General features: G+C 48.0%; 1 protein-coding gene across 1 annotated transcript in view; it reads right to left on the bottom strand.

The window, feature by feature from the left end:
• The window catches only part of XPO4 (exportin 4), a 178,860-nt gene extending 178,198 nt beyond the window's left edge, over positions 1–662 (bottom strand). The window contains exon 1 of the mRNA XM_075061666.1: positions 384–662. Within this exon, the coding sequence (XP_074917767.1) occupies positions 384–461 (78 nt within the window). The 5' untranslated portion in view covers positions 462–662. The remainder of the gene's footprint in view (positions 1–383) is intronic.
• Between the last annotated feature and the right edge of the window lie 14,631 nt (positions 663–15,293).

Below are 15,293 nucleotides of genomic sequence, written 5' to 3'. Positions count from 1 at the left end.
CCCCCTCTAGTGAGACTTCAGAGAGTGGCAGGCTCCTGGGTGGGGAAGGTTGTGCTTTGAAGGGTCAGAAGGGAAAAAAGGAGCCCAGGGAAGCTAAGTGCGTTAGAGAAGCAACTACCTAAAAGGAAAAAGACATTGAGGGGACGGCGGCAGACTAGCCAAGGTAATATAAAGGAGGCAGGGGAAGGTATCCCGGATAACTATGCACGGAAACTGCTCTGAGGGACACAGAAGGATCGGGGGGCAGCTAGGGTAGCTCTGAAGCGGCAGACGGGACGGGGCCTGTGCAGGGCACTGAAGGGGCTATGCAGGCGGCAAGATGGGTCCGCGGGCCCGGCGCTGCCTGCCCCTCTCCTCCCCGGCCCGGGGGGGGACTCCCTCACCATGAGCACTTTGGCCGCGTTCTCCAGCTGGGCGATCACCTCAGGAGCACCCCCCGCAGCCACGGCCGCCGCCATCATGGTCTCTCTTCAATGACGCGCCATGCGCTGCATTCTGGGACGAAGCGATCGCACAGCCAATCCCCCGGCCCGGCGGGGAAGCGCCCGGACCCAGAGTACCAGCGCCGACCTGCAGCAGCGTGACCGGCCGGAGCAGCGGGGAAACAGGCGGAAGCACCGGGCGTGACTGCAGCAAGAGCCACCCCTCCGCGCTCTCCCTCGGGGCGGGTCCAGGGCACGCGGCCACAGACGGCGTAGGGCGGGACTCCTGCAGGCCCAATACAGAGTTCGCCTGTGGCAGCACCGCCCAAGGCGAGAGGGTTCGCGTCGCTTCGGGAGATCAGCTGCGGTTTCTGCTTAACTTCGCTGGGGGCCGGCTGGAGCTCCTCTCTGACACTGCTACACCGGGGGGCGCTTACGGGGTGGGAGGGAGACTCAGCTCCCTGCACGCGCACCCTCAGTCTGCTGGAACCGCGGGGTGGGGGGAGACTCGGTTCCCTGCACCCCTCAGTCTGCTGGAAGGCGGGGAGGGGGAGATAATTCCCTGCACCCCTCAGTCTGCTGGAACGCGGGGAGGGGGAGATAATTCCCTGCACCCCTCAGTCTGCTGGAACCGCGGGGTGGGGGGAGACTCGGTTGCCTGCACCTCTCAGTCTGCTGGAATGGGGTGGTGGGGAGAGATACTCAGTTCCCTGCACTCCTCAGTCTGCTGGAATGGGGCAGGGGGGGAGGGAAGGCTCGGCTCCCGGCACTAGCGCCCTCAGTCTGCTGGAGGGGAGGTGAGAGAGCGAGAGACTTGGCTCACTGCATGCGCATACCTGAGCTTGCTCTGGCCCGAGGGGGCAGTTATTGCGGCTTCCTCGACACACCCAGTGGGGATGTGGAGCTCAATTTTCCACGCTTTTCAGCTACTGCTGTCCTCCGCCCCTTCAACAGTAAACTCAGCTTCCCGACGCACACTCCAGCCAGCAGCCTGGCTTCCTCATCCTGCTGGTCAGCCAGGGCCGGTGCAACCATTTAGGCGACCGGCACTAGGATTTGGGGAGCACCATTTTCTTTGGCTGCGGCGGGATCTTCAGCCAGCCGGGTGGCCGCCAGCATTTAGGCGGAGGGAGCTGAAGCAGGGGAGCACACGGAGGGCCACCTGCAGCAAGTAAGGAGCGGGAGCGGCATGCAGGGGAACTCCAGGCTCTAGGTCACCCCTGCCCCGCCTCCTCCCCAAGCATGCCGTGGCTGCTTCACTTCTCCCGCCTCCCAGGCTTGCGGTGCCTAAGCTGTTTGGTGCCGTGTCAAGGTTTTTTCCCCACTTTGAACTTTAGAGTACAAGAAGTGGGAACCTGCATGAACACTTCTAAGCTTAATTACTAGCTTAGGTCTGGTACGCTGCCACCAGCCAGAATTTAGTGTCTGGCACGCTTTCTGTTCCCGCAAAACCTTCCCTGGGGAACCCAGACCCAAACCCCTTGGGTCTTAAAACAAGGAGAAATTAACCATCCCTCTCCTTTTCCCCCCAGACTTTCCCCTCCCTGGGTTGCCTTGAGAGGCTTCACACAGATCTGAACTCCTTGGATCTTAAAACAAAGAGGACTTAACCATCCCCGTCCTTTCCTCCCATCAATCCCTGGTGAGTTCAGACTCAATTCCTTGGATCTTAAAACAAGGAAAAATCAATCAGGTTCTTAAAAAGAAAGCTTTTAATTAAAGCATGAAAAGGTGAAAATTGTCTCTGTAAAGGAAGCAGGATGAAAAATGCTTTACAGGGTACTCAGATTCGTATAGACTAGAGGGACACCTCCCCAAGCTTTAGATTCAAAGTGACAGCAAACAGAGGTAAAAAATCCTTCCAGCAAAAAGAAACCTTTACAAGTTGAGAAAACAAACATAAGACTAATCCGCCTTGCCTGGCTATTACTTACCATTTTGAAACATGAAAGACTAATTCAGAAAGATTGGGAAAGCCTGGAACGATGTCCCATCCCTCTCAATCCCAAAAGCAAACAACGAAAAAAACAAAAAGCACAAACAAAGACTTCCCTCCAACAAGATTTGAAAATATCTTGTCCCCCTATTGGTCCTCTGGCCAGGTGTCAGCCAGGTTTACTGAGCTTCTTAACCCTTTACAGGTAAAAGAGACATTAACCCTTAACCATCTGTTTATGACACGCCGCAAGCCTGGGAGGTGGGAGAAGTGAAGTGGCCACGGCGTGCTCAGGGAGGAGGCAGGGCAGGGGTGAGCTGGGGCAGGATGGGGTGCTGCCGCAAGGGGCGGTGCCTCAGGGTGGGAGGTGGGGAGCTGCCATGGGGGGGGGCCTCAGGGTGGGTGTGCGGGGGGGGCGCAAGGTGAAAGTTTCACTTAGGTCACAAAACTTCCTTGCACTGGCCCTGAGAAGGGGTCCCAGGGTGGCCCTGGAATGGAAAAGGGTGAGAACCTCTGCAAGAGGGAACTTGGAGTTCAGCTCTCTTCCATGCCTCCAACAGTGAGGCATCAACTCCCTAGTTACCTCAGCAGGGCCTTAGCTTTCTTCATCCCTTACACAGGGGGTGGAACAGACTTTTTGGCCCAAGAGCCATATCGGGGAATAGAAATTGTATGGCAGGCCATGAATGCTCACAAAACTGGAGTGGGGGTTCTGGGGTGGGACTGGGGAGGAGGAGTTTGGGGTGTAGGAGAGTACTCTAGGCTGAGACTGAGGGGTTCATACATGAGATCATGGGTGCTGGAAGGGGTGCAGGTTCCAACTGGAAGTGCATGTTCTGGGGTGGGGCTGGGGGTGACAGGTTTGGTGTGCAGGAGGGTGCTCTGGGCTTGGACTGAGGAGTTCAGAGAGTGGGAAGGGGATCAGGGCTCGGGTGGAAGAGACGCTCGGGGGTGCAGGCTGTGAGCAGTGTTTACCTCAAGCATTAGCGTGTCCCTTCTCCAGCTCCTATGCGGTGGTACAGTCAGGCAGCTCTGCATGCTGCCCCATCTGCAGGCAGCCCCATCTGCAGGCACTGCCCCTGCAGCTCCCATTGGAGTGCGTAGGAGCCAGAGCGGGTCATGCCACAGATTCCGGGAGTTGCGTGGTGTGGCCCTAACCCATCGCCCCAGACAGAGTGGGGCTGAGCCGCGTGGTGCAGTCCTGAGCCAGCACACTGGCCGGAGCAGGGGCAAGCCACTGATGTGGCCCCTGACCCAGCGCCCCAGCCGGAGCAGGGCCAAGCTGTGTGATGCAGCTTGCAGGCTGGCTTAAAATGGCTTGGCCTGTGGGCTGTAGTTTGCCCACCCCCAACCCCCATACCCAGTCTGGAGACTCAATCTGTCCACACACCACCAGGGGCAGTGCTGGTTACCTGAGGTCATGCCTTTTACCAAGGCAGAACATAAGAACGGCCATACTGGATCAGGCCAATGCCCCATCTAGCCCAGTATCCTGTCTCTGGATAATGGCCAGTGCATGCAGCTAGACCACTATGCCTCCCAATGACTACTCGTGCCTCATCCATGAAGATCCTGATACTATTTTGTTATTTAAGCTTACTTTCCTTCACATATCCATCCAGTATTTGAGAACATTTACTTTTTAGTTGTGTAGATTGGAAAAGATTGACAAAAAAGAAAATAATGCACTTTGCCATCAGATCCATATCTCACATAGGTGGAAAGGTTTTCACTGGAAAGCAAATCAATGTTTAGTCAAGCTGTATTACAATTAAATGACTACTCCAAACTTGAAAGAGCACGTTCTTTCATATTTTCAGCAATGTTGGAGAGTCTTGTTAATTCTGTATTGTCTAACAATGTTAACATGGGCAGCTGTCTGCTTGTCTTGATATCAGATGCCACAGATCCTGCTTCTGCTGCTAGAAAAAAGAAACTTTGCTATAGTGATATTTCCCTCCTTTTGTAATGTAAAGACTCAAACGAGATGTCTTCAAAGTTTGTGGACACTGGCTTCACTTTTTTTTCTGGCTATGTTGCTCTGTAAGCTTGTGCAGGGGAAAAATCACATGCTTGTTTTTCAGGAAAGAATGTTTGGTCTCAAATTAACTGGAGGGAGTGGGATGAGGTTTTCAGTGTCCAACACTTCACAGCAAATAACTTTGGTGTGATACTCATCTAGATATAGTCCACATATGGCCCATTTCCATGCATTTGCCTTCCGACTTTCTGACAGTCCTCCTCTTAGTTCCTTTTTTTCCCACAGCTGGAGACACTTCTGTCACAGTTCAGAGCAACTGCAAAGCCCACAGGTAAGTGGGGAACATGAAGACCTGGGAGATGGGTCAGAAACAAGAGGGAGTGTGGGCTATAATGGCAGAGAGAAAGGAGAGTCAGGGCAAAACTGGGAGGCAAGATCAAACTAGTATCTTAGATGCCTATATACAAATGCGAGAAGTATGGGTAATAAGCAGGGTAATAAAGCAGGAAGACACTGGAAGTGCTAATAAATAAATACAACATATGACATTGATTTGGCATCAGCTGGAAAATTGGTGGTGACTAATACACATGATTGGAATGTTGGTGTGGATGGTAAGTTTGCTCAGGAAGGATAGACGGAAAAGGGAAGGAGGTGTCTCTTGCCTATTTATTAAAAAATGTACCCACCTTTGGTCGCCAGGTGGAGACATGGACACTAAGGAGGATGGAAGTTTGAGAGTCTTGGGTTGTTAGGATAAAAAGGCAGTAAAAAAAGGCGAGCGCACAGGGTGATGTCATTGCTAGGAGTCTAACTCGGCACCTAACCAGGTAGTATGGATCTGGAAGGGTGGAATGAGGCTTTTTGTTTAAACAACTACAAAAACTCATCCCAAAGCCCAAGATTTGTGGGTGATGGGGACTCAACTTCCGGTAATACGTTGGCGAAAATAACACGACAGGGCACGCAGACTATCCAATAAGTTCCTGACTGCATTGGCAGAGCAACTTTTATTCAGAGCTGAACAAGCTTTAGGGGAGAAGCTGTTCTAGAACTTGATTTTATCAAATAGGGAGGAACTCGTTGGAATTTGAAAGTAGAAAGGAAGCTTGAGGGAAAGTGATCATGAAATCATAAAGTTTGAATTCTTAAGGAAGGGCAGAAAGGAGTACAGCAAAATAGAAGAACATGGATTTCAGGAAGGCGGGTTTTGGTAAGCTCAGAGAGCAGATAGGTAAGGTCCATGGGAAATCAAGACTGAGGGGAAAACAACTGAGGAGAGTTGGTAGTTTTTCAAAGGGACACTAATTAAGGGCCAAGCAAGCTATTCCGATGGTAGGAAAGATAGAAAATGTGGCAAAAGACCACCTTGGCTTAACCATGAATCTTGCATGACTACAGAAATAAAAAAGGAGTCATATAAAACTCCTTCAAAAAAAATGGAAACTAGGTCAGTAACCGGAAACTTGAAATGGCAGATAGATGCTTAATGACTTCTTTGTTTCAGTCTCACTGAGAAGTCTGAAGGAATGCTAACGTCTGGAGTATTGTGTCCAGTTCTGGGCACCGCATTTCAAGAAAGATGTGGAGAAATTGGAGAGGTCCAGAGAAGAGCAACAAGAACAATTAAAGGTCTTGAGAACATGACCTATGAAGGAAGGCTGAAAGAATGGGTTTATTTAGTTTGGAAAAGAGAACACTGAGAGGGGACATGATAGCAGTTTTCAGGGTGTCATCAGGAGGAGGGAGAAAACTTGTTCACCTTAGCCTCTAATGATAGAACAAGAAGCAATGGGCTTAAACTGCAACAAGGGAGATTTAGGTTGGACATTAGGAAAAAGTTCCTAACTGTCAGGGTGGTTGGACACTGGAATAAATTGCCTAGGGAGGTTGTGGAATCTCCATCTCTGGAGATATTTAAGAGTAGGTTAGAAAGATGTCTATCAGGGATGGTCTAGACAGTATTTGGTCCTGCCATGAGGCCAGGGGACTGGACTCGAACTCTCGAGGTCCCTTCCAGTCCTAGAATCTATGAATCTGTATTTCCCCTCATTGGTCTAGCAAGGGCACTCTCAGGCTTCCAGCTGTCACCACATCTCACTCCCTTCTGACCAGGGTATCTCCAGGCAGCACAGTTCTCTGCTTTCACTATTATTTCCATCACAGACAGGCTACCCAAGCACACCTGCTTGCTTTCTCTTCAGAGATGGTTAACTGGTCTAATTGCTACAGGTATATGTTACCACACAGTTCTTTCTATACTAGCCTATTTTATTCTTAAGGGAAAAGCATTACAGAAAAAACACATTAAAATCAACAAAGGAACCTGCTAATAAGCTTGCTGGAATTCCCTAACATGGGCTTTGGCAGGAGCAGTCCTCCAAATCCCAACCAAAGGGCATTCCTCTTGGTTGCAAATTCATCACAGCTTCAGCTCCGAAAGCACACCTAGTCTTGTCGGGCCTCAATAGGTCCAGTCTTTCCAACCCTTCCTTCCATGGACCAGGGGTCCTGTCTGCTTGCTGGATCAGGAATAAGGCCCTTAGCCAGTTTAAAATCAGGCCATTTATCCAAAAATCCTTTCTTTGTCTGTTGGTCCCTGGAGAATCCAGTTTGAACTAGTATATGTGAACTGCTCCAGGGGAGAGGCTTCAAAGAGCTGATAAAAGAAGTACAATAGCATTGCCCTCCTACTAAAGATGGTGCATACAGTGCCACAATAACACACGCACAATTGGATTTTTAATACAGTGTACCCCAAAGCCATTAACCCTAAATCAGTATGGATTAATGTAATTCAGTAAGGTCTATCTTAATTCTCTAAGATTTGTTTCAGTCTGTCACAACATTGTCAAAGCTAATACTAGGCTCTGTCTTGGTTGGTTCTTTCTCCTTGGTACTTTGGCTCAAGCTGCCAGACTGTGACCAACAATTCATGATGAGACACAGAATCATGAATGAGCTGCTACAAATTGGAGGCCTCCTATTTACAGGCAGTAGGAAGCAGCAGGGAGAAAGAGGGGCTCTTGAAGAAGCTGATAAAAGGAGGGGTTGAGCACGGGAGAAAATGAGCCAGGGAACAGAAACTCAACAGGAAAATTACATGCTGGGATGGGGGAGTAAGAAAGGCAGCTGCAGGGATGGGAGGGCAGTGGAGAATGAGAGTGGAGACAGGTCACTTCAAGTAAACTTTCTATCTCAGACTGCTTCCACACCCACCTCCCCACTGGTACCAAGCCAGTCTCTGACACTTTGCTATTAGCATCCCAAAGCGTAGTCATTTCCCTTCCCTGCTCCTGGTGAATACCCACTAATTCCCCTCCTCTGCTTAGTTTCTCCTTCTTTACCTAACTCTAGGGCTCTTTTAGGAGCCTCCCCTCATATAAATAGGGGGCTGTGGTCCCCAGGCAAGCATTTTTGCCTCCTCTCCTAGACAGGGTTCCTGCTGTGGCCTTATTGTTTCCACCTCATATCTCCCACTTCCCAGCTCCTCCTTCCTCCAGCCTAACTTTCCCTGAAATACCTTCTGGTTCACTGGTGGTGGCTTTCTCAGTACCTCTCTTCCTGAATGCCTCATTGTGCTGCTCCCTCTGCAGTGTCTGCTCCTGCAGTCCTTCAGTAGCAATGGCTTCAGGATGGCAGCTCCAGTGTGGCTGATCCTGTCCCAGCAGCCTGGCACCAGTCACCCCATGAACCAGCTCCCACTGACAGTGGCAGCGGCAGTTCCTAGGTCAGTGGAGGAGGCAGCAGCAGATCCCTTTACTGAACAGCACAATTCCTTCAGGCATCCTGACAGGAAATGAGTGCAGGCCAACACATTAGATGGCTGCCCAGCTCCTCTATTTCTCTAGGGAGAAGAGCCTTTGTCAATATGCCACTATGCAGCAGAGCTGGCTGAGACGGACCAGAGAATGCTCACTGAGTGGCAGTTAAACTGCCATAAATGTTTCTTGATGAAGGGAGGATGTGCTAAGACCCATCCTTCTCTCAGAGACTGTGAAAGGGGAAGTTCAAGAACATGTTGAGCACCCACAGTTTTCTAAGGCAGGCTGAGTCTTCAGACATAATAACATTGCAGTGTCTATTGCAGTAATATTCAACTTAAGGATCTTGAGCCATAGGTGATTTCTCTTAGGCCATCCAGTGGCTCTCTTCTCATGTATAAGGAAAGCATCACAGAGCATCCTGATGTAGATGCAGGGGTAGATGTAGATTATTCCAGAAGAAAAAAAGTCAGTTTAAAGCACTGGTGGACAGAACACAAAGACAGAGGTGGATAGCAGCAATGCTGCTAGAACCATACTTCTGGGATCTCGTAACAGACTTCTAAGCCCAGCTCTCTCACTGGGCCATAAATAATAAATACTTATTGTATGTTTTTATTCAGCTGTTTTGATTATTTAACACAGTACCTTGTCACTTTATGGTAAGCTTGCCACCTTCATTCTTGTATTTCAAATATGCTCATTCTCTTGTCACTCTGCTTTACCAAAGGGCTCTGACCTAGTGTGGGCTTGTATGTGTTGGCAGAGGGAGCTTGAAGGAAGCACATCATCATCATCATCATCAATAGGCTTAGACATTTTGACCTTCAATCTTATCTTTAGGATTTGCATGTGGCTAACTAGTACAGACTGCTTATAGAGAAATTTATCAGCAATAGCTTTCAGTAAGTATTTGGACAACACGCTCTTGATTTCACTTCACATAATGTTTCTGTTGACTGCAAAGTGAATTCTGTGGTATTCCAAAAAGTTTTGCTAATATGCTACACGATAGGCTGGTGAGTTATGACTGACAAGTTTGAATGACACATTTTTAAAAATCCTTTTGTACAGTAGTTTACTTTCCTCTCAAACTTGCACAATGCCAACTCAGAATTTCCAAAACTTCCTTCAGGAGAACCCAAAAGCTAAAATGATAGGGTTGTAACCTGGACGGCTCTCACCAACCCAGAAAAAGTATGAATGAAACAATATTTTAATTAGCCTTGTTGGTACAGGGAGGAGATGTGAATCATTGGAAGATCATGTCTTGTTAGCACCCCAGGAGTAGGTCTGATGTGAGCTAAGAGCACTCTGAGCAGGTGCTCACTGGTGTTCCCTCACTGGCAGCTTGATACACTGTAGGGTATCTCCAGATTGCTTCACTGCCTGCTTATCTGCTAGGCTGTAGGGTGCCCAGGAAAAGCAGGATAGTAGATCACCTGATTCTGTATGATATCTCTCGTCTCCCACACCATCACCCTATTCAGATGACAGATTTCAGAGTAGCAGCCATGTTAGTCTGTATCCACAAAAAGAACAGAACAAGCCCCTGATGGCATGGCTGATGTGATTAGGTCCTATGATGGTGGTTTTGTAGTTTTAAGAACACTTGAAACTACAATACCCACCTGCTGAAGTGAAAAAACAGATTGACAGATCCAGAAGAGTACCCAGAAGCCACCTACTACAGGACAGGCCCAACAAAGAAAATAACAGAATGCCTACTAGCCTTCACCTACAGCCCCCAACTATAAACCTCCAAGCGCATCATAAAGATCTACAACTAATCCTTAAAGATGATCCCTCACTCTCTCAGATTTGGAGAACAGACCGCAGTCCCTCGCTTATAGACAACTTCCCAACCTGAAAGCCAAATACTACTCAGCAAACGCACACCAACAACATAAACACTAACCCAGGAACCTATCCTTGCAACAAAGCCCGATGCCAGCTCTGTCCCATACTATTCAAGTGAACACCACCAGAAAACCTAATCAATCAGCCATGCCATCAGGGCTCGTCACGTGCCACATCTACCAAACTGATATATGCCATCATGTGGTCAGCAATAGCCTCTCTGCCATGTACATTGGCCAATACTGACAGTCTCTACATCAAAAGAATAAATGGAACATCAAAATCTGACATCAGATCATTAACATTCAAAAACTCAAGTGGGAAACACTTCAACCTCTCTAAACCCACTCAGTGATCAGACTTGAAGGTGGCAATTTTGGGCAACAAAAACTTCAAAAAACAGATTCCAAAGAGAGATGCTGAACTCCCGAATTAATATGCAAATTAGATACAAATTAACTCCAGCTTAAACAGAGACTGGAATGTTGGTCATTACACTAATTGAATGTATTACCCTATGTTAAGTTCTTCTCACACCTTCTATGGGTCATCTTAATTATCACTTCTAAAGTTTTTTTTCTCCTGCTGATGATAGCTCATCTCAGTTGATTAGACTCTTCCTGTTGGTATGCACAGGGGCGGCTCCAGGCCCCAGCATGCCAAGCGTGTGCTTGGGGTGGCAAGCCACGAGGGGCGCTCTGCTGGTCCTGGGAGAGCAGCAGGCAGTCAGCCTTAGGCGGCATGCCTGCAGAGGATCCTCTGGTCCCGCAGCTCCAGTGGACCTCCTGCAGGCGTGCCTGTGGAGGGTCCGCTGGTCCTGTGGCTTTGGTGGAGCTGCGGGACCAGCGGACCCTTCGCAGGCATGCCTGTGGGAGGTCCACCAGAGGCGAGGGACCGGCGACCGGCAGAGCGCCCCCTGTGGCATGCCACCACGCTTGGGGCGGTGAAATGTCTAGAGCCGCCCCTGGGTATGCATACTTCCGCCTTTTCATGTTCTCTGTATGTATAAATATCTTCTGTCTGTGTGTTCCATTCTATGCATCCGAAGAAGTGAGTTGTAGCTCACGAAGGCTCATGCTGAAATAAATTTGTTAGTCTCTAAGGTGCCACAAGTCCTCCTGTTCTGTTTACCATTCAGATGAGGAGAGGAGAAAAAAAGGAAAAACTGAGATCCAACACCCAGTTATTGGTTAGTAAGAGAGGAAGGCTTTCCCAGTGGTTAGAGTGCTTGCCTAGGCCGTGGGAGACTCAGGTTTAAGTCCTTGCTCTGCCACAGTTTTCCTATGTGATCTTGGGCCTGATTGCTAGAAAATCACTGGAACGCACTGTGATTCACAAAGCCTGTGTTAAGCACCTCGACTCCTTGCACAATGAATGGAGAGAGCTAGATATCTAAGGGTACGTCAACACTACAGGATTATTCCAATTTTACTAAACCGGTTTTATAAAACAGATTGTATAAAGGCGAGTGCACGCGGCCATACGAAGCACATTAATTCAGTGGTGTGCATCCATGGTCCGAGGCTACCATTGATTTCCGGAGAGTTGCACTGTGGGTAGTTATTCCGTAGCTATCCCATAGTTCCCGCAGTCTCCCCCGCCCCTTAGAATTCTGGGTTGAGAGCCCAGTGGCCTGATGGCGGCAAATCATGTGTGGGTGGTTCTGCGTAAATGTCATCGATGCATTCTTTCCTCGGAAGACGGCGAATTTCTTTTCGCGCCCTTTTCTGGATTGCCCTGGCAGATGACATAGCATGGACCATGAGCCATTCAGCTTTTTTTTTTTTTTTTTTTTTTTTTTCTTTTCACCCGTATCGTGTCTGGATGCCGCGGCAGAGGCGATACTCAGCGTACCAGCAGCATTCATTTGCCTTTTGCATTAGCAGAGCTGGTGTATCAGTTGTTCTGTATCGTCTGCTGCCGGTGTCATTGGCAAGTTGAGATGATGGTATCTTATTCTTCTGTACTGTCTGCTGCTATCATGGTGCCCCTGTTGAGATCACTGGCGGGTAAGGCAAAACTGGGAATGACTCCCTGAGTCAATTCCTCTTATGGTTTCTAAAAATAAGAGTCAGTGTCCTGCCAGAATGGTAGGCAACTGTTATAGAGAACCATGTCCGCAGAATGATGAGGCTACATGCCATTCACGGGGGGTTGCGCCCTGCAACACCCCACTGTTGCTCTTCTTCCGCCAACTTTCCTGGGCTACTGTAGGCGTGTCCCCCCATTTGTGTCATGAAGTTATAAAGATGCAGAATAAGAACACTGAGCTTGTAGTGAAGATCATGGGGGGAGGCAGCCTCCGGGTCTATGACCGTCCAGCAGAACATTAAGCGTGCGAGGGAGAGGAGCCGATCACTGCTATGCATAGTCAGCAGTTTCACAATTCTTTTCTTTCACAGAAGGAGGGGCTGGATGGAGCTCAGCTCAGTTGTTATGATGAGACAGTTACAGCCTTCTGTCCATCTACTGGGATTGCCTGAATCATTCCTATTTACCCAGGGCCCTGCAGCCTCACCTGAGGCGCAAGAAAGCCTCACGGGCTGATGGTGACCAACGGATCAGTTCATATACGTACATCTGCGCGGGGGGGTGAGGAGCGGATACTGCTTTCTCACTGCGTTGCAGCATCGCGGCTTCCGACAGCATTAGTAGCATAGATGACATTGAAAGACGTGCAAGAACATTTTTTCCCTTTTCTTTTCATGGGGGGGGGCAGAAATTGATGCGCATGTTCCTGAACCCACTGACCGGACATCATGTGTTTGCCCTACAGGCATTGGGAGCTCAGCCAAGATGCAATACTTTTCGGGAACTCTGGTGAAATTGTCGGGATAAGCTGGGTCCTCAGTACTCCGCTTCCCGCGGAGCATCATTTGAGTCTCTGCTTCCGTTACTATGCTTTGTCCACAGCACTGTGTAGCTGGAGATTTTTTTTTTCCAACCGCTTTGGCATTTCGTCTTCTGTAACGGAGCTTTTATAGAACAGATTGTTTCCCTTACAGCGTCAGATCCAGTTCTTCCCGTACCGTCCATGGCTGGAGTCTATTTTGGATTGGGATCATTGCCACCAGTGCTGATCAGGGCTCCACATGGCAATAGGAAATTGAAATCAAAATTTCGCGGGCTTTGCCTATTTACCTGCCACTGATCCAAATTCAGATTGCTGTCCAGAGCGGTCACAGTGGTGCACTGTGGGATACTGCCCGGAGGCCAATACCGTCGATTTGCGGCCACACTAACCCTAATCCGATATGGTAATACCGACTTTAGCGCTACTCCTTTCGTTGGGGAGGAGTAAAGAAACCGATTTAAAGAGCCCTTTATATCGATATAAAGGGCCTCGTAGTGTGGACGGGTACAGCGTTAAATCGGTTTAATGCTGCTAAAATCGGTTTAAACGCGTAGTGTAGACCAGGCCTAAGAATGGAATTCACAAAAGTGAGCAAGCTGACAAGAAGTCATTTAGGTACACATCTTCTGAGACTCAACACAGCTATTAACAATAGCACCATCTGGTGCAATCCAGTAATGTGATACATTTACAGTCTTGATTCAACAATTTCTACTGTCTGTAGTTCTAACTTGAGGGTGTTTTCTTTTTACAAAATAACTCTTGGGGCTAATTGATCTCTGGAGCAGAAAGCAGAAATGATTAAGGAAAAGGAGCTCTGAGGCTGAGGAGTTTATTAGCCAGAATGTGTTTATCACAGTTCTGGGGTAACTGCACCTCTGACCCCTTCACAGCCCCTTTGAAGTCAGCCCCACCTACATCTGAGGCCTCTATCATCACCTTTCTTGGGTTGAGAATTCACATGTTTTTCCCCCCAGACTGGGGATTTAGGCTGCACTTACTTCTGTGCTTCACTGTGATAACCTTAGCAATTTGAGGTTACCTGAGCACTTGCAGCCCTTTTATCTCCCAGAGACAATGACAGAGTTTACTAGTGACCAGACAGTCTTCACAAATCACAGTATATTTATTTAGGACAAAATCATTACAGAGAAAACATAATAAAACAATAAACCATCTCATGCGCATTAAGCTTGCTATGCTTTCAAGAATTCCCACGCGTCTGGGGTGGACAAGGGAGGGAGTAATATAGCACACAAAAAGCTATTATATTGCATTAGACTCAGTAGATCTGTACACAAGTTTGTCAATTCTTTGTTCCAGCATGAGTCTGTCCTGAATTAGTTTGGACTGCCCCTTTCCAATTCTCCATTCATTGTCTGCTGGGCCTCCTGAAGCTGGTCAAACTGAGTATATGCAAATCCCCACCCCAGGGGGATGGTCCTTCTCAGACCCGTTTACCTATGCAGGGTTTTGCAATAATTACCCTGCAGCGATTTTAGTTCCTGCAAGAAGCTCTGTAACACTCCCCCAAGGAGCCAGAATACAACCCCTGGCTCACAAAGATACATATAACATTTATAAAATAAATACAAGACTCTCAGAGATATTGCATTTGTCTGTAATAAGTGTCACAGCTCAACATAATAGTCTCTGAAGTTTCCTTACTTCCCAGACCTCCCATCTATCACTCACAGTGATTATTATCAAAGGGGTAGGATGCACACTGAAGGCTGGTGTACTGACTCGCTTTTCACAGTTGTATAGATCACTCAGTGATTTTCACAGTGCCCTTGACATCTTTGAGGAGTGGTGCCAAGTGTTTAGATTTTGTGTGTATGTGTGAACAGTTTTTTCCCCCTCAGCTAATCCTGTAGTATTTTCTTCCCCTTATTTAGCGGGGACATACTCAGTTGTTTTGCTTCCTTTCTAATTATTGTTTGTCAACATAGCACTAGTGAAAGTTGTCAGAATTACACATCCAGAGTCTGAAGTTGCCTATCTGTTTCCAGAACAAGCACTGACAAGCTAGCAATAGCTTAATAAATGCTTCCCTTTAGTCTGTGACAAGGCCCATGGATAAGAGTTACCTGTGGTCACAAGAAGGAAAAGTGATGGACTGCGTGATCCTGGGTGTTCTTCCTGAGAATTTATTTTTAAAGACTTGCTATTTGGTGTAATATTGTCCAGTTTAAAGGCTAAAAATCTAATAAACCTCAGGGATAAATCATATCTGATAAGGATGAATTAGGAATATTGGGAGGGGTGAAATACCAGAAAGTTTTTGACAAGGAGATCCCAAGAGCTTCTCACTGATAGCAACAATACAAGCTTCCAAGTTAATCAGCTCTAACCTTGACTCAACAGGACCCATCTAGGAGTGACAGGACAGTTCAGTCTCCATGGTCCATTTAATCCTTGACCCTCTGCAGACACTGCCAATAAACTTGCAATTTATTGCTAGCTGTAATGCTGT

The sequence above is a fragment of the Chelonoidis abingdonii genome, chromosome 1 (genome assembly GCF_003597395.2).
Source record: "Chelonoidis abingdonii isolate Lonesome George chromosome 1, CheloAbing_2.0, whole genome shotgun sequence".
NCBI lineage: Eukaryota > Metazoa > Chordata > Testudines > Testudinidae > Chelonoidis > Chelonoidis abingdonii.
The sequence above is the reverse complement of the archived record's forward strand: the minus strand, read 5'-3'. Positions and strand labels throughout refer to the sequence as shown.